The 20864-nt window shown below is 34.9% G+C and overlaps 1 protein-coding gene across 3 annotated transcripts in view; it reads right to left on the bottom strand.

Annotated features, from left to right (window-relative positions):
• The window catches only part of SNX13 (sorting nexin 13), a 130527-nt gene that overhangs the window by 84812 nt on the left and 24851 nt on the right, over positions 1 to 20864 (bottom strand). For all 3 annotated transcript variants that reach the window (XR_005526769.1, XM_039223473.1, XM_039223474.1), the window contains one exon: positions 1658 to 1770. Coding sequence is in view for 2 of the 3 variants with exons in the window: in XM_039223473.1 (XP_039079404.1) it covers positions 1658 to 1770 (113 nt within the window). In the remaining variant the exon portion in view is untranslated. The remainder of the gene's footprint in view (positions 1 to 1657; positions 1771 to 20864) is intronic.

The following is a 20864-nucleotide window of genomic DNA, read 5'->3' as shown; positions in this document are numbered from 1 at the left end:
AAAAAAAAAAAAAAAAAAAAATTAAAAAAAAAAAAAAAAAGAAAATATTAAATCTGAAATAAAATAGTCTTAGGAATAGTCCTTAAGGTATCTGCTTGATTTCTCACTTGTTCTACTAACAGTGGGTGCACTCCCTATAAAATGGCTACACATAATTTTCAAACCCTAGTGTGAAAGAAGTGGGTGGTGTTAAGTATATTCAGAAGCCAGTCCTTGAGTGTCTTACATAGTCTCTCAGGACACACTCTATATATGCTATTCAATTCAGATAAGTTCTCTAAACCTATAGGTTCAAATAACTCCTCCAAATATTTGGGGTCGCAAAAGATTTTTTTAAAAAGAACTCAAGAGGGTGCCTGGGTGGCTGAATTGGTTAAGTATCCAATTCTTGACTTTGGCTCAGGTCATGATCTCACAGTTCCAGAATTTGAGTCCCCTATCAGCCTCCTCTGCTGAGAGTGTGGAACCTGCTTGGGATTCTCTCCCTCCCTCTCTGCCCCTCCCTCCACAGTCATGCTAGTGCTTGCTCTCTTTCTCTCAAAATACAAAAACTTAAAAAAAAAAAAAAGAACTCAAAAAGATTTTTAAAAAGAACTCAAAGGTATTCATTCCACAAATAATTACATAAATGTATCTTTAAAATACGGACATATACACACAAGCATATATGTACATTCACACACACACATAGTAACAACAGCTAAGTAACTCAGCTAAGCTACCTTGGTTTGAGTTATCTAAATGACAAGCATCCACCTCTGTTTTCTTTCTATATATTTTCTCATAAACAATTCACATCTGATACCAAATGGTTCATATAGGAAGCTATACTAAATCATGACCAAAACCTCTCTTGCAAAGGTTTATCAATTCAAGGTAAAGCATAAACACTGTTAACCAAATAAACATGAAAAGAAAATGGCAAAATCAGGTATTTGAATTTTCTACACTCCCTAAAGAAAATAATTAACACTGTTTGATCTAATCAATGAAACAGTATCTTCTACTATACTATGTAAAACTTGAATCAACTCAATTTAAGTTACTTGCTTTATTAATACTATAATAGATTTAGATAAATTTCACTTCTAAAAGGTAATGGCACCAAAAGGAATAAAAACTCTTTAAAACTTTTCAAATTATACAAAAAGTTTCTATCATTGGAAACTGAAAAAACTTTAATAATTCCCCATATTTCTGATACAAATAACAATCACCATTGCTTTTTTTCTTTTAATGTTTATTTATTTTTGGCAGAGAGAGAGAGAGAGAAAGAAGAGAGTACAAGCAGGAGAGGGTCAGAGAAAGAAGCAGACAGAAAATCCGAAGCAGGCTCCAGGCTGAGCTGTCAGTACAAAGCCCAACGCAGGGCTCGAACTCATGAACCGGGAGATCATGACCTGAGCCAAAGTCGGATGCTCAACCGGCTAAGCCTCCTAGGGATCCCCAATCACCACTGCTTTTATTTTATCGTGTATCTTAATTTTATTCCATTTAACTTTGGTAAAAAATAATTTTCAAAAACAGCATTCACAATCATACTTCCATTTCTCGTGGTCATTTTTTTCTTATTCTTGAGGTCTCATGGTCATTTGTTTCAATTTTTAACAACTCAGTATGACATAGGAATTGTAAGGTTATCTTTGAGAATACTTACCCACCCACAAAGCAGAGGATATAAAATGCCAAATAAAATATTACAAAGGGTCCAAAGGTTATTAGAGAAAGGACAATGCCAAGGCTTCCCCATCCCCATATGGATAGACTGGTCTGAAATAAAGCAAAGGAAAATAATTTTTAATAAATTTCCATATGAATCAGAAAAGAACAAAACTTTTACATAGTTTTACATCTCTCCTTTTAACCTATACGGTACTGTTTGCAGTAACTGTTACATATATATTTTTGAAAATGTTAACTACATTCTTGGAAACTTACCTCCAAGAAACAATATACAAAATCTATGTACATCAGCAATGATTTTTTATAAATCTAGTGTCAATGTAAAGGCACAACTGGCAATCGTTACGCAATGATATGCTGGTATGAGAAATGGTAAAAAAAAAAAAAAAAAAGGATTTATAAAAACATTTATATACATATGTATATATATACACAAGTATATAAAAAGGTTAAGTAGCTCACAAAGTTGTACTTGTTTAGAGTATTTCATTTGAAAACTAAGTTCCAACATAAATACAGTATAACGACATTTTTTTTAAACTTAAAATTTCAAGGTAAGGTATCCACATCTCACTAAATATTTTTTTACTCAAATTGTACATAGAAATTTATAAAATTTTATTGCACAACTTCCAATTTTCAATTACCAAAATATACCATGATCTCAAAAAACATCTCGAAAAATTCTCGATCCTTAAAAATAAACACAAAAAACAACCCTGTTTTGTTTAGAATTATACTGTATTATATATTTAAAATACTCCTTTTGTTGAAGGCAAACTGGATTTTAGCAATTTAAGTCATTACGAATAAATAAATGTATTCAATTCAACAAGTTCCTACACCCATTTGCCTTGTACTGTGAGGTCTACAAAGGAGGCATTTGTCCCATTCCTGCCATCAAGGAGCACAGAAAAGAATGTCTTACAGGAATGAAACAATTAGACACTGAACCAAAAGAAAATAATAGAAAGCATTATAGGATGCTAAAGTGAACAAAATTAGTGACCAAAAAACTATGGAATAGACAGTAAGTTCTATGGATTATGAGAGAAAGAGAAGTTTTATTTATTCATTCATTCACCAGTCATTGACTGTTTCCTAGGTGCTATAAGCTGAAGTTGCTTGGGGAAACCATAAGGAATAAAACATATCCTCATAATGCTACATTCTAGTAAGGAGAGAGAGATAAGCATATTCTCATAAATGCACACATTTGCATAAGTTTACATTCCAGAAGGAGAAAAAACAAATAATACATACATGTATAGTTATATCAGCTGGGGATAAGTGCTATGGAGAAAAATAAAGCAATTATATATGGTTGCTATGTAAGTTATATTTATAGGACTATATAAGAAGCTCTCAGCTAGATGAAATATGAACAGAAATCTTAGAAAAGATTTATTTAAGGAGAATTTATAATAATTACTCTTCCTACCAAAAGTAATATTTTTCCATTTATTCATATCCTCTTTAATGTCACTCTATGAAAGTTTTAAAAATTTCTTCTTCTATATAAGACTAGTGCAAATTGTTCATTTGTATTTTTATTATCCTTTTTCCTCATTCTGGCCATTATTATCTTTTTAACCAGAGGACAGAATACCTGCTGATGAAGTTTCTCCTGACCTCATGGCTTCCTCCTTGGATCAGCTGGAGAAACTATTTCACCTACAGAAGTGGTTTCTAACTTCTAAGAGCTGAAAGTAAGCCATGGGGATTTAAAATACAGAGCAGTCCAATCCTTCTGACAATACTTATGCTGAACATCTACTACCTGATGCACACTACAGTATTGCCAGAGGCCCAACAATGGAAAGCAGATGCTATTTCCCAAGATTCACTCAAAACCTTATCCAATGAATACCCTGCAGAGTTCTCATACACTCTCAGGAAAGTGGAAACCAGACTATGACCCAGGTACTTTAATCGATTTACCTTCTTCATTGAGAGGTGGCCTAATATTTACATTACTCTTTCTTTACAATGCTAGATTTATGCTTGCTACCCAGTTTTTCAAAGCTAAACTAAATACTACGAGATAATAAGTTTTAAAAATGAAACCAAGCAGAGTGGCTACTTCTGTAGATAAAGGAAGGGAGCATACAACTGAAGACAACATATAGGGGGCTTCTCAAGTACTTAGCAATGTTCTATTTCTTAATTGTTTGCCTTAAGCTGAATAAATGTAATATTCCTTCTTCTATTTGAATCCTATATCTCACTATTAAAAATTTTTTCAAAGAACAATCACAATTAGTTAATACAGGAAAGATTATTTAATGCAGCAGTTAGTTAACATGGGTAAATGCTCAAATGTCTAAAACATAAGTTTTCAGAATCTTATCTCTTCTCACTTGAAAACTATAGCAAAATGACCAAAAAATTAATTTTATTCATTCATTCTACAAATTACTTGTCAATATCTATTACAATGTGCCAGGCACTAGTGATTTAACAGTGAACAAAACAGATTTTACTGTAATATTTTTAAAATTCTACACAAGAAGACCCTTTCTTTAATTTTGAGAGAAATTTTTATACTCTTGAGACTAATAAAATTAAACATTTCAAATCAAGCAAGTCAGGTGTTTATAGTTAACTTCAAATTTTAAACTGTTCACTGAAACACCAGAACAATAAACTGTCCAAAACTAAAAAGTTTTGTATTATTCTGAGTGTTCCCAAATATAATGTAATTGGCTGATACTATTATGTTATTATTTGGTGAGATTAAGAAAAACAATTGATCTTATACCATATAAAAATCTTGAGTTCTAATTATTTCCTAAGACGATAAAATTTAGGATAGTTTTGTACCACATCAGAAACTTTTTACAAATTCAAACGGGTATTAGTTACCTTAAGAACTGACCTAATGTGGAAGCCAAAAAATAGAAATAGATCTCTATTACAGTGATTTACATTAAAATAGTTGATATATTATCATTTTCTTCTCTAAATACAATAATCAACATCGACATACCCATGCTATATGATTTCCTAGAATCACTGACCCATCAACTGGGCATTGGAAGAAACCTTCAAGATCATCTACTCCAGTACTGGGGCGCCTGGGTGGCTTAGTCGGTTAAGCATCCGACTTTCGCTTAGGTCATGATCTCGCGGTTCGTGGGTTCGAGCCCCGCGTCGGGCTCTGTGCTGACTGCCAGCTCAGAGCCTGGAGCCTGTTTCAGTCTGTGACTCCCTCTCTCTCTGACCCTCCCCTGCTCACGCTGTCTCTCTCTCTCTCCTAGAAATAAATAAAACATTAAAAAAAAAATAAAAAAAAATAAAAAAAAAAAAGATCATCTACTCCAGTACTTCTCAAACTTTAAGGATCTTAAATACAAACTCTTAAAATGCTAATCTGTTATCTCTGTGATTCTTTCACTTCTAACAAGCTATTAGAGAACTGTTTAGAACAAAGGACCACTATCTATTTATAATTCCCCTTAATCTCTAGGTCCACAAAACCTTATCCACAACTCCAAAATTCAAAAAGCTTTGAGAAACAAAACTCTACCAAACATTCTAAATACTCTATCTCATTTATTTCTCAGAACAACGTATTAAGTAATCAAAAAGTTAGTACAGCACAGTGCCCAGAAAGTATGGACTTTGGAGTTAGACTAAGTGCAAACCTCACCTTTTACTATTTATTAGTTGGGTAATCACCAAATGCCTTAATTTCCTCACCTATGTGGCTGCTGTGGGGAGTAAATGAGTCTCTGGTCTTGTATTCAAATTTACCTTAATCACGATTATTCCTAGTTTAGCAAGAGAGAAAACCTTAAAATAAAAACTGCCCAAGGTCATGCAAACTAGTAAGTATAAAAGTGAGATTTGATTCTAGGCAAACCCCAACTCCTTATAAACCTTAAAATTTGTCACTGAAAACTGCCTGAAGTTAAATCACAATAAGAAGAAAATGCTAAAATCATCAATGAGTGCTTCCTTTTATCCAAAAATTAATCAATTTAATACGCCTCCCAAGAAATTAGTCAGAAAATGACTTGTAATAAATATAATAAATCCCTGGTCTGAATATGAAGTATACAATTTTTACTATTAAACAATCAATTTAACCATGTATACCCTACATAAATAATGGAAAGAATCTCAAAGGGTCTCAATTTATGAGCATGTCCTAACACCTATGCATATCACTGTGGCTTTGAGCAAAGGGAAAAACAGACATAAAAACTAACCCGATGCCAAGATGCTCAAGAACCAAGAGAGGATAATGCCTCCTGACAACAGAAAGAAAGTGGAAATAATTTCCCTTGTAATATTTTAGGCCTATCAAGTCCTAATGATATCTATTTCATCTGCTCCTCACCAGTGTTTTATGATAGGGAAGGTAGCATAATACAGTACTAAGAACACAAAGTTAGAAAATACAGATTCAGTTTGCCACTTACATTCTATGTAACCTCTGCAAAATTTTTCTCTTTGATCCAAAGTTCCCATTAGCAATAAGTGGACTCTCAAGTCAAGTCGACCTGTAGTAGACTGATTAAGTAACTTTCTTCATAATGACACAGCTATTTTGATGCAAGCAACACCCAGAGTCTCCTGGCTCTAGGAAGAGAATGGAGCTAAGTAGGAAGAACTATTTTAGATCACATATAAAACAGATGGTCAGCTCCCACAACGTAGATGTCAGATTCTGACTTGCGTCTCACTAGAATGGGTCAACCACTCTCAGAGTTAAAATGACCTGCTATATATGAACACATTATATGGCAAAGGGCATCCAGAAAGATAGTGCTGACAGTCTTAAAACTGATACTACTTCAGCGCCAACTTGGGTCATAAGAAGTCATATGAGTTTAACAAAAAAATAAGTACCCATAAGACAAGTGGCCTTATTGTAACTATACCCTATTTTCCTCCCACCTTATTCCATTTATGATAAGTTGGAAGTTCTTCTCCAATTACTTTCAAAAGAATGTGCTCCCAACATGGAACCCTGTCTCATTCAACATTATATAATAATTTAACCAAAGCCTGGTAAAAAGAAGCTGCTCACTAAATATAGAACTATTTCATTTAATAACTAGAGAAGTAAAATGAAGGGAATGGAAAGAAAAGGGAGGGGAGAAAAGGAAAGGACAGGGGAAAGGGGAAATGGGCCTAGGAAAAGTGAAAAATAAAAGCAGCCTAAATTGAAATGCTCCTCCAATCCTTACCTTATGGCTGTAGGCAGTTATACATTCTTTCTGGTACAAACCATACCAAATTCCCACCCTCAAAAAACAAAAACAAAAACAAAAACACCCAAAAAGCTGGACCTTGTTCTCCCATGAGAATGATGGACAAAAAAGCTTTCTTTAAGCTTTAATAATCCACACTATTACTTCCTTTTCAGGAAAGAAGTCACAGAACAGCAGCCACAGAGGGATCATCAGTACATTTGCTGGGGCAACTGGTCCCAAAACCCTCTTTTCACCTTCTAAGGACAAGGGAATAAAGATCGTCTTCCACTCACTCTTATTTAAGATACCTAGGATATTCTTGGGAGGATGATTGAAGACTACTGTGACAGGGTGTTTTCAATTCAGCTTTTAAGCCAGGGGAGAAAGACGGCCTGTAGACACTTCAGTCAATGACCCTGGTCTCCAAGATGGCTAAATATCCAACTGGCAAAGGTAACATCCACTGGATACCTGTAGAGTTTCTCCTACCTCTCCCAACTGGGGGTGTGTATTTTTAATTCTTTGATAATAGAACCCTCTCCCTTACAGTAGAAGTGCGTTGTTCAACTGCTACACATTTTCAAGAATGAATTATGTACAAATATATAGATGACCACTTGAACAAACCTTTCACTTTTTATTAGAGCATTAGTTATAAAAGGTCATAAACACAATTGTACACAATTAGGACTCCTAGCATTCAGTGACAAAGAAAATATAAACTACAATATATTAGTGTTTTTTAAACTAGATTCTGTCAGTTACCAAATACCTATATACAGTTTGAAAACAATAGTCGGTACATTCATAATATGTATTTATTTATTCAGGATAAAAACTATGTTATAGGCTACAGACCCTCTTCTCATCCCCAAAGCCCATACTCTAGGAATCACTGAATTGGGGTCTTGATGTAACTGAACTACTGGGAAAAACAACAACAACAACAACAACAACAACCAAAGACTGTATTTACTGAATACTTTCTCTTATGCAGGAAAAATCATAAAAGTATTTAAAATGTAGATGAGGCAGTATAGCAAAGAACAGTCCTGATAGGCTTCCAATAAATGCTCAAAGCCTCAAACTGAAAAACTACTTTACCAAGGCTTCCCGGAGATCTAATAAAAGGTCTATAGTAGATACACAAGGCTGAAATAAATTAATCAAAAGAGCTTTTCAGAGACTACATATTTCTAGTTACACATATTGTTTTGGAATCTAAATGCGTAATAAATCTCAAAAATAATAAAGATATCTTTAAATAATAAATCTTCAATCTCCCTCAAAAAGAAGGAAAATACATTCTTTTCCAAATGTTTCCATTTGGCAGATGAAGGTCGATCTTTGTTTATGAATGAGACTGAAAAATGTGTGTGTATATATAGGATATAAAAAATGAAAAATATTCCCTTAAAAATAACCGGTTAAAGCAAATTTTTTAAACCTACCAAACAATAAGACAGTTAAACTTCTAATTATGTGCTACTAGAATCCATCAAGCTTATCAGAACAGAAAATATCAATTCTATGTATTTTGCACAAATTGTTATTTTTTGTATCAGCATATATACCCTCATTATTTTTAATTCAACTACATATAAGTATGTATAGCTATCATTCATCTAAGAAAGGGAGTTATAAATAAACACACATTTGCTTATTTTTAAAATGTAAGGATATACAGAAACTTTTTTAAATGATTTATGAGGAATGCAGAAAACGGAGGTAGAGGAGACAAGGATGAGAACTAGACAGCTAAAAATACTCTGTTGTGTAGATCTGATTTTGTGACGGTATAAATATTTTTATACCATCAAAAGCAAAGTAAAACAAATCTAACTACATGCTAACAATGTGTAATAAACACACAGAGAAACAATTTTAAGTGATTTTACAATACAATTATTCAACTGTGGATCATTAGTGGTATACATTCTAAGAACAATAACATTGAAAATCTAATAGTGCTTCAGTAAAAAATAGTGTTGACAGTTCCACTAAAGCAAACCAGGGCCACTGAAGCAATGGCTGATTACAAGTCTGGGGCAGGAAACAAGTTTAAAATGGGTCTGCAGCACCTGGATATACCAGAAAGCTATTGCGGATAAGTCAAAAGGATTCAGGAGGGGCATCTGGGTGGCTCAGTCAGGCTCTTGACTTTAGCTCAGGTCATGATCTCACAGTTCATGGGTTTGAGTCCCACAAATAAAGTTTAACAAAAGCACTCAGGAGACAACCTGAAAAGGCTTCAATTGGCAAAAGATGAAATCACTAAAAAATAATAATTGCAGGGACTGCAGCACTTCAAATATTTGAGTTCATAAAAATATGAACTTTTTAAAAAATTCCATTGATCACCTTCAAAGGGTGCAACTCTGTACGAAAAGTAGCACAGAATTAAGCATTTATCAGGGTAACCCGAAACTTTATGAAAATTTAGTTTCTCTTTAATGAAATACTCCATATAATAAAGAAGAAATGATAGAATCAGAATAACACCATACTGCAATCCTTAATATATTAGAGGTCTAGCAGAGGAGGAAGGGAGGGAGAGAGAAAGAGAGAGAGCACAAACTAGATATCATATGCCTCTTAAAAGAAAAAAAACACACCACCATCTATGAAATATTCTTATTAGGAGGGAGTGGGGGAATCAAACCTGAATCTGATTTCAGGAAATGCAGAAGACTAGAGAAAATGTTACAATACATCATGGTGATGAACTAAGCAAAAACTTGGGTTGTGAGAAACACTAAAGGGCAAAAAACACACAGTTCCTTCAACAAATGAAGGGTAAGAGAAAACCTGTGTACGAGAAGGGGGCAAGAGAGGCAGGAAGAACATTTGGGAGAATCTGTAGGTTTAAACTGCAATATACAGAGCTTATTCAACTTGATTTTAACAGAAATACAGTCAAAAAATGAAAAGAGAGTGGGGCGCCTGGGTGGCTTAGTCGGTTAAGCGTCCAACTTTCGCTTAGGTCATGATCTTGCGGTTCGTGGGTTCGAGCCCCGCGTCGGGCTCTGTGCTGACTGCCAGCCCAGAGCCGGGAGCCTATTTCAGAGCCTGTATCTCCCTTTCTCTCTGACCCTCCCCTGCTCACGCTGTTTCTCTCTCTCTCTCCCCTAGAAATAAATAAAAATTGGAAAAAAATGAAAAGAGAAAGAAGGATGAGGAGAGAAAGGAGGAAAAGAAGAGAAATGCATAATGAGTAATTCTTAATATTTTCTGGATATTTTATATTAAGTACTGTTTATTTTTTAGTTGGTATAATGATACTGTTATATTTTAACAAAGAGAGTCTTTATGTTTTACAGACACATGAAGATTTATTTATAGATTAAATCTTATATCTAGAATACACTTCAAAATAATGCTATTAAGTAGAGATTGGGGAAAAAGTAAAAAAGGATATAGATAAAATATAACTGCCTATGAATTGATAAATGTCTAAGACGGGCATGAAGACAGGGAATTCATTATATTAATCTTTCTACTTTTAATGTTTGAAATGCTTTATTTAAAAAATTGTTTGAACATACACAATAACCACAAAATTTACTTATACAGCAAATGTACTTGCATTTCTTATGTAAACATTGCACGAAATAAACAGCCCCAAAACATGCACCATGTTTACACCCCAGGAATTAATCTGGGATTAAAATCTTCCTGTCATTCGTTCACAGTAGAGCAAAATACACTTGGCTATTCAATTAAGAAAAAGATTCTTTTAAGAGCGCCTGGGTGGCTCAGTCAGTTAAGCAACCGACTTGTGCTCAGGTCATGATCTCAGTGCTCATGGTTTCGAGCCCCACATTGGGATCCATGCTAAGAGATCAGGGCCTGAATCCTGCTTCAAGTTCTGTGTTTCCCTCTGCCTCTGCCCCCCCCCCCCACATCTGTCTTTTTCAAAAGTAAACAAACATTAAAAAACAAAAGATTCTTTTAAATATGCAACTAAGTAATGAATTATAATATCCTATTTTTTGCGTGGTTATATGCACATTTTATATAAGAACAACTATTCTTCAAAATAATTATTTTGGAGGATTTCCTATGATTCTATAATAATTACATAGCTATGTAATGGGACTTGATTATACTAAACTTATCAATTTCTGTCCTCAATATGCTCACAAACTAAGTAAAATACACATGTAATGACAATATAAAAATGATTAAGTGCCACAACAAAAAGATTTACAAAGTGGGAATATAGAAAAGATAAACCCTCTAGAGCTTAAAAAAAGTATGCAAACTTCTTTGAAATGGTCTTCAGAATGCAATTTTGCAGTTAAGAAAATCAACCTCCTTTCTTTATGGTTACCCACTTTTTTCCCATCAAAACGGTATTACCCAAAACTGATTACAAACTTTATGTACTAAAATTCTAGTAATTTGCAAAAATAAAAACTCCAAGTGAACAAAGATTCACAAATGCTAAGGCTATTCAAGAATGTGCCACAGAAAAAGTAACCTTTGATTTAAAAGTAGAACAGAGAATATCATTTGTTTACTGGTCTTAAGCCCAATGCTCAAGGCTACTTATAACGTGATGCCTAAATCTATTTAAAGATTCCATTTACTGGGGCCCTTGGGTGGCTTAGTCGGTTGGGCATCCAACTTTGGCTCAGGTCATGATCTCATGGTCCGTGGGTTGGAGCCCCGCATCGAGCTCTGTGCTGACAGTTCTGAGACTGGAACCTGCTTCAGATTCTGTGTCTCCCTTTCTCTCTGCCCTTCCCCTCTCTCTCTCAAAAATAAACATTTAAAAAAATTTTTAAAGATTCCATTTATAAATGGCAACAATGTAAGCTGAGAGGGCCAAATGCACTATCCAAGAATTTCCAAAAAACTACATATAATCAAAGACATTCTTTTCAACAAATGGTGATGTAAAAAACAAACATCCATATGCCAAAAAAAAAAAAAAAAAGAACTGAGGACAACAGATCTTAGAATTGTCAGAAAAAGTAACTCAAAATAGATCAAAGACCCGAAAATAAGGACAAAACTATAAAACTCCAAAGATAACATAAGAGAAAACCTATATGACCTTGAGCATGATGATGGCTTTTTAGCTACAACACCAAAGACAACCCATTAAGAAATAAATGATAAACTGCACTTCATTAAAATTAAAAACTTCTGCTCAGCAAAAGATAGTATGACAATAAGTAAAAGATCAGCCACAGACTAGGCGAAAATATTTGCAAAAGACACATTAGATAAAGGAGTTATCCAAAATATACAAAGAACTCTTAATTTAAAAATAAGAAAACAAACAATTCTAATTTAAAAATGAGCCAAAGACTTTAACAGACACCTCACTGAAGAAGATATACATGGCAAATAAGCATGTGAGAAGCTATTCCACATCATATGTCATCAGGGAGATGGGAATTAAAACCACAATGAGATACCACTATATGTCTACCAGAATGGCCAAAATCCAGAACAGTGACAACAACAAATGCTGACAAGAAGTGGAGCAACAGGAAATCTCATACACTGCTAGTAGAAACGTAAATACCACTTTGCAGGACAATTTGCCAATTTCTTACAAAACTAAATACACTCTTACCATATGATCCAGCAAGGACTGAAAACATGCCTACACAAAAACCTGCACAAAGTTTAAACCAAGTTTATTCATCACTGGCAAAACTTAGAAGCAACCCAGATGTTCTCAAGTAGGTGACTAGATAAACTGTGGTACATCCAAACAATGGAATATTATTTGGCAGTAAAAAGAAATGTGCTATCTAGCCATGAAAAGATACGGAGAACCTTAAATGTGTGTCACAAAGTGAAAGAAGCTAACATAAAAAAGTTACATACTGTATGATTTCAACTATGTAACATTCTGTAAAAGGCAAAATCATGAAGGCAATAAAAAGGTCAGTGGTTGGGAGAGACAAGATAGGGAGATGAACAGGTAAAGAGTACAGAAAACTTTTAGGGGACTGAAAATATCCAGGATGATATTATGATGGATATGTTGTTATAGTTCTTCTCCAATCCACCAAATGTACATCGACAAGGGTGAACCCCAAGGTAAACTATGGAGTTTGGGTGACTATCATGCATTGATGTAGGTTTACCCCTGACAAAATCTACCATTTTTGTAAGATATATATAAGAAGACTATACATATATGAGAGCAGAGAGAAGATGGGAATCTCTATATACCTCCCAACTTTACTGTAAACTGAAAACTATCACCCAAAAAATCTTTTAAAAACTACACATAAGAGGCGCCTGGGTGGCTTAGTCGGTTAAGCGTCCGACTTTCGACTTTCGAGGTCATGATCTCGCGGTTCGTGGATTCGAGCCCCGCGTCGGGCTCTGCGCTGACTGCCAACTTAGAGCCTGGAGCCTGTTTAAGAGTCTGTCACTCCCTCTCTCTCTGACCCTCCCCTGCTCACGCTGCCTCTCTCTCTCCTAGAAATAAATAAAACATTTTAAAAAATAAATAAATAAATAAAAACTACACATAAATAATCACAAGTACAAAATGATTTCACAGAGAGAAAATGATAACAAGATGGCATCAGTCATAAATTATGATAATCTTATTAATGCTCAAAAGAACAAATGCTCAAAGTCAAACTGCTCAAAATTCATTCAACTTTTAATAAAATGTAAAAAAACCCCACAAAACTATTTATATGGTATTAAGATTAACTATTTTGTTTCATTTCACAGATTTCATAATCTCTCATCTTAGTGTAAGAAACTAGAGATCAACCACTGTGACACAAAAAACTCTAAGAGAAACTATAAACAAATAAAAAATGTGTCACCTAAGTATGAAAAACGATTAGATGATCAAAATTTTGGTTGGTATACACCAGCACATACTTCAATTCCACTTAGACTCCTCTCTCCACCCAAAGAAAATCACACTTCCTTTATTCAAGGCTCCTAGTATATAAATACCTCTCATAATCTAACATGATATGGTCAAAAACCAGTGAAATCAAGAATTAATCATCTAATTCTAACATTTTGTGGCAATATTTTAAATATAATTTTTAAGTTTTAATTTTTATACAAATGCAATTTATTTACTTACTAGGTGAAGCTGCTGCTAAAACATGCACAATCAAAACTATGACAGTTCCAATTGAAAGAATCATTACTCCTCCCTCCCCTGAAGAAAACGCAGAAAAGCCAAAGGTCAGTTTCAACATATCTCCCTGATTTTTCCATGGAATGAGTACGAGACTTCCTATAAAAATTCTTTACTTTGACTCAACAAAAATAAATAAAACAACATAATACAGTAAGCCCTAACAAACCAGGTATTCTGAACTTGAAACTGACAGAAACATTATTTATGTGGGTTGCATTCTTGGGGCAAAACAACAAAGTAGAGTGGGAGGGGTGAGAGGGAGAGACAGAGACAGAAACAAAGAGACACAGAAAGAGACAGAGGAAAGGGAGGGTGTTTTAATTCTGTATTTAAATATTCAGCATAAAATAATAGAAAATTATCCTCCCTAAGTGATCATTGTGCTCAGAATCAAGACCTCAGCAAACAGAGAGCTGAAGATAAGGAGAATTCACTGTCAGAATACTTACTGCATATGGAGTAAGTCTCAGCCCATTTGACTTCATGACCCAATTATTATTCAATCTTCCAAACTGAGGAATTGAGCCTGTCTCCTTTCCCACTATAGTCTTCTGTGGCTTCCAGTCAAGTTTCCTCTCTTATCCTAATATGCAATAGAATCAAATACTCCTCAAACATCTCAGTAGGTGATGCTGGTTGATATTTGTTATAAACAATTTAAGGTTGGAGAAAGGGATCAAAAAGTGGTATGTTTGATTTGGCAAAGAAATAATTTTTTTTTATTCTGAATAAACATTTAAAATATCACATACAAATCAGAATTTCAGGCTTTTCTTGAAAAATGAAAAACTTGGAATCTGTAGAATTACATCCTTGCAAGATAACAACGAGATAAAACTGAGTGGCAATAATCCCTGTGAAAATGAGCCAGGAACTTCTCAGTATTGCCACAGTACCAACACTTGGTATAAGGTTTATCTGATTCTGAGCCCAAGATGTAATTTATCATCAGAACTTCACAGCTGTTTTAGAGATGCAAAATATTTACCTGTGGCTATGTCATTATCAAAAGTGGGAAAACAAAAGATAAACCAAGAGTAATATGTTTTAAAAATGGTGAACAGCCTATTACTTAGTGGAAGCAAAGGTATAAATACATGTGTCCATTTCATGAAGGGATCCGAATTCACATATCTGAGTCAGGACTTTCCTCTTCCCTAGTTTAGTCTGACAACAAATACTTTAAAGAAGAATAAACTAACAGTCCCAAAAAGCATCCAATGGGTAAAAAAAAAAGGAAGGAAAAAAATTAGGAAATCACAAATAGGGATTACCAACAGGAAACTTCTGAAATCTGTCAAAGTGGTTAGGAATAAAGGAGGGGTCTGGGGGTGGGTGGCTCAGGAGGTTAAGTGTCCAACTCTTGTTTTTAGCTTAGATCATGATCTCACAGTCCTCTGACTGACCCCCGTATCAGGGTTAGTGCAGAGCATAGAGCCTGCGTGGGATCCTCTCTCTCCCTGTCTGTCTGCCCTTCCCCTGCTTGTGCTTGCTGCTCTCTCTCCTAAAATAAGTAAACTGAAGAAGAAAAAAAGTTTTTTAAAATAAATAAAAGAGATTAAGGAAAATTAATACTGCGCTGTACATATGCCCTTGATCATCTTTAAGAAAAAAAAAAAAAAAAAGCCTGCAATCCCCAGGATTCTGTTTTCACTTTCATAGAACCTTCCATATATGTAATCCCTGAGTAATTTTGTTTTCTAATCCACCACTTTTCACTACCTCTTACAGAGTGTGACTTTCAAAACTCTGCCTCCAGCCCAGCCTCTTCAGTTTCTAAAACTTAAAATGAGCTGCATACTTAACATTTCTGCCTGAATTTCTCATGGGTACCTCAAATTCATCATGTCTAAAATTAAACTCATTACATACCCTAAATATCTCCTATATTCCCTTACTTAAAAGGGGCATCAGTGCCTATCTAATTATTGAAAAGATAAATCTTAGAGTTATCTTGAACTGTCCCCTCTTGAAACTGTCACATCCAACTAATTATAATTTATATCCTAAATATCTCTTGGGCCTTCCCCCTCTTCACCATTAAAGCCTTAGACAAAACTTTTATTAAAGCATGCAAGACTACAATTCCTGCCTCCCCTCTATTCTGTCCTCCTTACTGCCAAAATGACATTTGAAGAGATTCTGAAGTATCTGACTATTCCATGAGCCGAATTCGTTGTCTTGTGTCTATCCTTTAGGATGGATTACTTTTCCTCTTTAGCAAGAATCTCTATCAAGCTCCTCTCAAGAACTAGCTCAAACTTAACATGTTCCATGACACAAGTCCTCCCTCACAAGCACATCTCTCTCTACAGAGAAAATGTTCAGTCCCTGGATTCTCTGTCTACATAGCACTATTTAAAATTCTACAGGGGCACTGGGTGGCTCAGTCAGTCAAGCGTTCAACTACAGCTCAGGTCATAATCTTATGGCTCATGAGTTTTAGCTCCGCACTGGGCTCTGCACTGACAGCTCAGAGCCTGCAACCTGCTTTGGATTCTGTGTCTCCCTCTCTCTCTGCCCTCCCCTGCTTGCATTCTGTCTCTCTCTCTTAAAAATAAACATTATTTTTTTAATTCTACACAGTTATTCATATGTATGTGCCTTTTCTAGACTTGAAGCTTCCTTCATTCATTGATCAAACATTTACTAATATCCATCATGTGCCTACCATAGCCAGGTTCTGCAATTTTAAAGATAAGCACTGTTAATGCCTCAAGAAGCTCACAGTCTTATGGAAAAGAATCACATCTATAAACATAAAAAAACACAGTAAGTAAAACGACAGAAATGCATCAGCTATTATAAGGCACTAAGAAAAAGCACTTGATCTGACCCAGCATGAAGAGGAGAGAGGACAACAAATCAGAGGAAGCATCCGGGAACAGGTGATACCTAAGATTAGTCTCAGAGGGTAACAGGACATAGCCAGATGAAGAACAGGGAAACTAATAAAAAGAAGATAACAGGAATAGGCATGGAAGCAAGAAACACTTCCACAGGAAGGCCAGTGAAGGTTGTTTTTAAAAGACAGATTGTGAGAAGCATATGATATTCAAGTTTAGACCGTTCTATCAACTATCTGCAAGATTTCAAAACTGGAGGCAGAAAAATTTATGAAGGGCAATTACAGTCATATTATCTAAAAGCCAGAAAAAGGGCAAAGGTAGTGTGGTTGGACCAAAGTCTACAGACTGGAGAAGTATCTGGATGACTCAACCAATAAATCTTGTGATTAACTGCATGGAGCATAAGAAAGAGTCATCATCATAGCTTTTTAAAGCTTCAGTAGTTACTGGCTGAACAGCCAGTCACCCAAAACAACAAAGAGGAGAACAGGTTTGGAGACAGTTGTTTTGCTTTGTGGATGAAGAAGTCAATTTCACTAAGGGACATGTTGAGGGTAATATACAAGACTTCAAGTGAAGGTAGTCTGCAAGGAACTGGATATAGTAATACAAGTATATTCAAGGAAATATTCTGACTACAGATATAGAATATGAAGATACTGTCTTACATATAGTTAATCTCATAAATTTGAATGAAGTAGATCATAAAGAGAGCATCAAGCCAAAACTGAAATACTGGTAACATCAATATTTTAATGGGCACAAAAAGAAAAACGAAGCCCATGAAAAGGACTGAGAAGGCAAGCTTAACAAGACAAAAAGAACTAGTAACCCGTGGAGTCCCAGAAGCTAAGAAAAAAGTATCTCCACAAGAAAGAAGTGATCAGTAGTATCCAAAAGCTAGAGAACACTTCAGTAAGAAAAAAATCGGTAAATGTCCAGGGGACTTGGCAACAAAAGGTAACTGATGATTTTACTGAGAGCACCATCAATAGAGTAGAAAGCATAGAACCACAGTGTAGTAGGTTTAGGAATAAGTGGGAAGAGATTTGTATGTATGTCAGGCTCTAGGAAAAAATCTAGTAAAAAGAGTACAGGTCAAATAGGTGAATGAACAGTAGGTGAAGGGTTCAAAGGTACAAAGACAGACCTCTAATTAATTGCAAGAGGGACAGGTGTTTCCAAAATTTAAAGTTCTTTTAGTGCAAGGATCGTACCATGTTCAACTTTATCTCCTCATAGCTAGCAAAGTTCCTGGAACATAATACAACTCAAGAGTTTGTCATATGAATGACTATGAATATAAGAATAAATTGACGAGACTCCTTTTGTAATAAACAACTGGACACACACATACACACAAAAGGCTAAAAAAGAAATAGCCCCTAGAAGCATGTGTCTATAAGTGATAATGAGAATTATCAAGTATCTCAAGTTATCATTTCAGAGATTCTCTCACAATTAATGAACTCAACGCACAAATATATAGGATATGATGTTCCATGCTAATATCATTCAATCTTTGCCGTCCAAATATAGGAGCTATTTAGGAGTTAATAAAACAAAATAAATTTGTTTGAAATATAAAGCCAGTAACTGTTACATATGTAAAAAGCAGGTTACATCTACTTATCCCATCCTCTCACACACAAAGAATCCTATTATCCTACCTACGTTTCCATCCCCCAACCTCACTGTAGTCTAGACCAGATACATCCAAGAAGTCATCTCCCTTTATATGACTCACAGGAAGTCAACTTACTGTTTAGCAGACAATGTATGCCTTGTGAGACCTGACTTCATCAGTGATCTGAACTAGGCTCTCTCAGTAACTTGAAAAGGTACAAATTGTAGCCAGCCAAGGGTGGGCAATGAACCTGAAAAAGAGTATGTACATGCTGGGACTGAGGTGGCTATTTTAAGGAAAAGATAGGCCAATGAGTAAGCCAGGAAACCAACTGAGACAAAAACTGAAAATGAAGCAAATATACCCCAAAAAGCTTAGATGAGAGACTTTGTGGTTATCTGTGAGAGAGAGAGAAAGACGAAGTGGGAGAGAAGGAGAGAGAAAGAGGGACTGGGGAGAAGGAGAGACGGAGAGGAAGAAAGGGAGGGAAGGAGTGAAAGAAGACAGGGAGAGACATTGAAAGAGGGGAGATCTCAGCATTTTAGTTCCCACAGGACTAGCTGTGTTCCATGTTACTTCTCTGATTTCTCCTTTTTCTATGAGGTAACTGGAATATATGTCTGTTCCTTACAATTAAGATTCCCAACTGGAAAGTCCTAAACAAGATTAGATTAATGCCAGGAATACAGAAGCCGTTTTTGTTTTTCTAAGTCACTAAATAGGCACTACACACTGTAAAGTAGTTAGGAATTCCAGTTTCTAATCATAGCTCTCCTCTAAGATATCATGCAAATCTGGGCAATCAAAATGTCTATCAACTTTTGTTTACTCACTTTGAAAAGACAGAATTGGATTATAGATCTCTTATACTTAAATGGCTTAAAAATTAACTTGAGATGACAGTGTGAGGGGTGTGTTTATGTGTACATACACAGCAAATTCAAAGATATATTTACTCATAAAGCAATCGTTCGGAAGTCTCTTGAGAATTTTTCTAACTACATGAAAGATTTAAACCTTGAATATAAAATGGCATTCTCCTAAGACCCTAGAAATCCATAAAGCAGCACTTAAAGCAAGTGCCGTAACTGTGTCAAAGTACAAAACCTCCTTTCAAGACCAGCAAGGTACTCACCAGATACAAGGTCTCTCTTCTTGGACTTTTCTCAAAAATACCTGCCTACCATACTTGAAAGGATCTTCTGAAGGACTCCTTACGAATAGAGCACCATGTTCTGATTCACATAAATGACCCCTCATGATAGACCAAAGATAATTATAATGCTAGATTTCTTTAGCTGCTTTAATGTTCTGTGAGATGGCCTGGCAGAAAAGCTCTATCAGATAACATAGGCAGCCTAGAGAAAATGGTGGCTCACATCTGACCAATAAGATCTTCTCTTAAAACTATCAGTTGGTGCTAAGAGGGATAAAAGCAGCAGTAAAGCAGTAACAGAGGGTCAATTATAATAGCAAAGCACTACCACAGGGATTAACAAAAATCTAATGCTAAAGAGGGTCACAAGGTAACCAGGTAGCTAAAAAGGCAACGTATTTCTGTTCTACTGCAAAGCGCGGCTACGTAATAAAGCTCTTATTTTACTGATTTCATCATCTGCATTTATAATAAAATTCTTGTCACCTAAGGTAATTCCAAAATCCCTCTGTGCTTTGCACGTGAAAAAAAAAAAAGGTCTAATTTACCTAATACTTTTCATAAAGTTAAATAAATGCATTCTATACCTGTTAGTAGATCTCTATCTTCTAAAACTAAAGTAAAAAAAAAAAATGACTTCCAGAGTCTTTCCTCAAGTACTATAAATATAGGTTTATACTCTTATTTGGAATAAGAAGTTTTCTCAATTAACAGGAAAACTCAATTAGGTCTTCCAGAGTTAACATTAGTTTAATCTTTTTTTCTTTCTAAGCAAACAGATAATTCAGTGAGGGCCATTTTATGATTAAAACCAAATAAAATATGAAATACTAAAAAAATATGATTAAAACCAAATAAAATATGAAATACTAAAAAAATATGTGTAGACTTCAATAACGACAGAGGGTCATTATTTAGTCCAACTCTATCAAAATCAGCCATACCTCAAAAACTTAAGAGATTTGATGACTATTTAATCTACCTTAAAGCATTTAAATTTTCTACAACAACCATTCATCAAGTGTAACATAAGGTATTGTTTTAATAAAGATACTAAAGTGACAGGATGATCTCAAAAGTTTTGATCAGCACAAAAACAAACTGCCAAGCCCTACCAATTGACTCCCAAAACACAAGTGGAAGACAAAGAAATTTGACCTGCACTTAAGTCAATTAAAACCTATACATAACTCCTTGCAAA

This window comes from Hyaena hyaena, unplaced genomic scaffold (assembly GCF_003009895.1).
Source record: "Hyaena hyaena isolate Hyena2069 unplaced genomic scaffold, ASM300989v1 scaffold_1360, whole genome shotgun sequence".
In the NCBI taxonomy this organism is placed as follows: Eukaryota; Metazoa; Chordata; class Mammalia; order Carnivora; family Hyaenidae; genus Hyaena; species Hyaena hyaena.
This window is presented reverse-complemented; position numbering and strand designations above follow the sequence as displayed.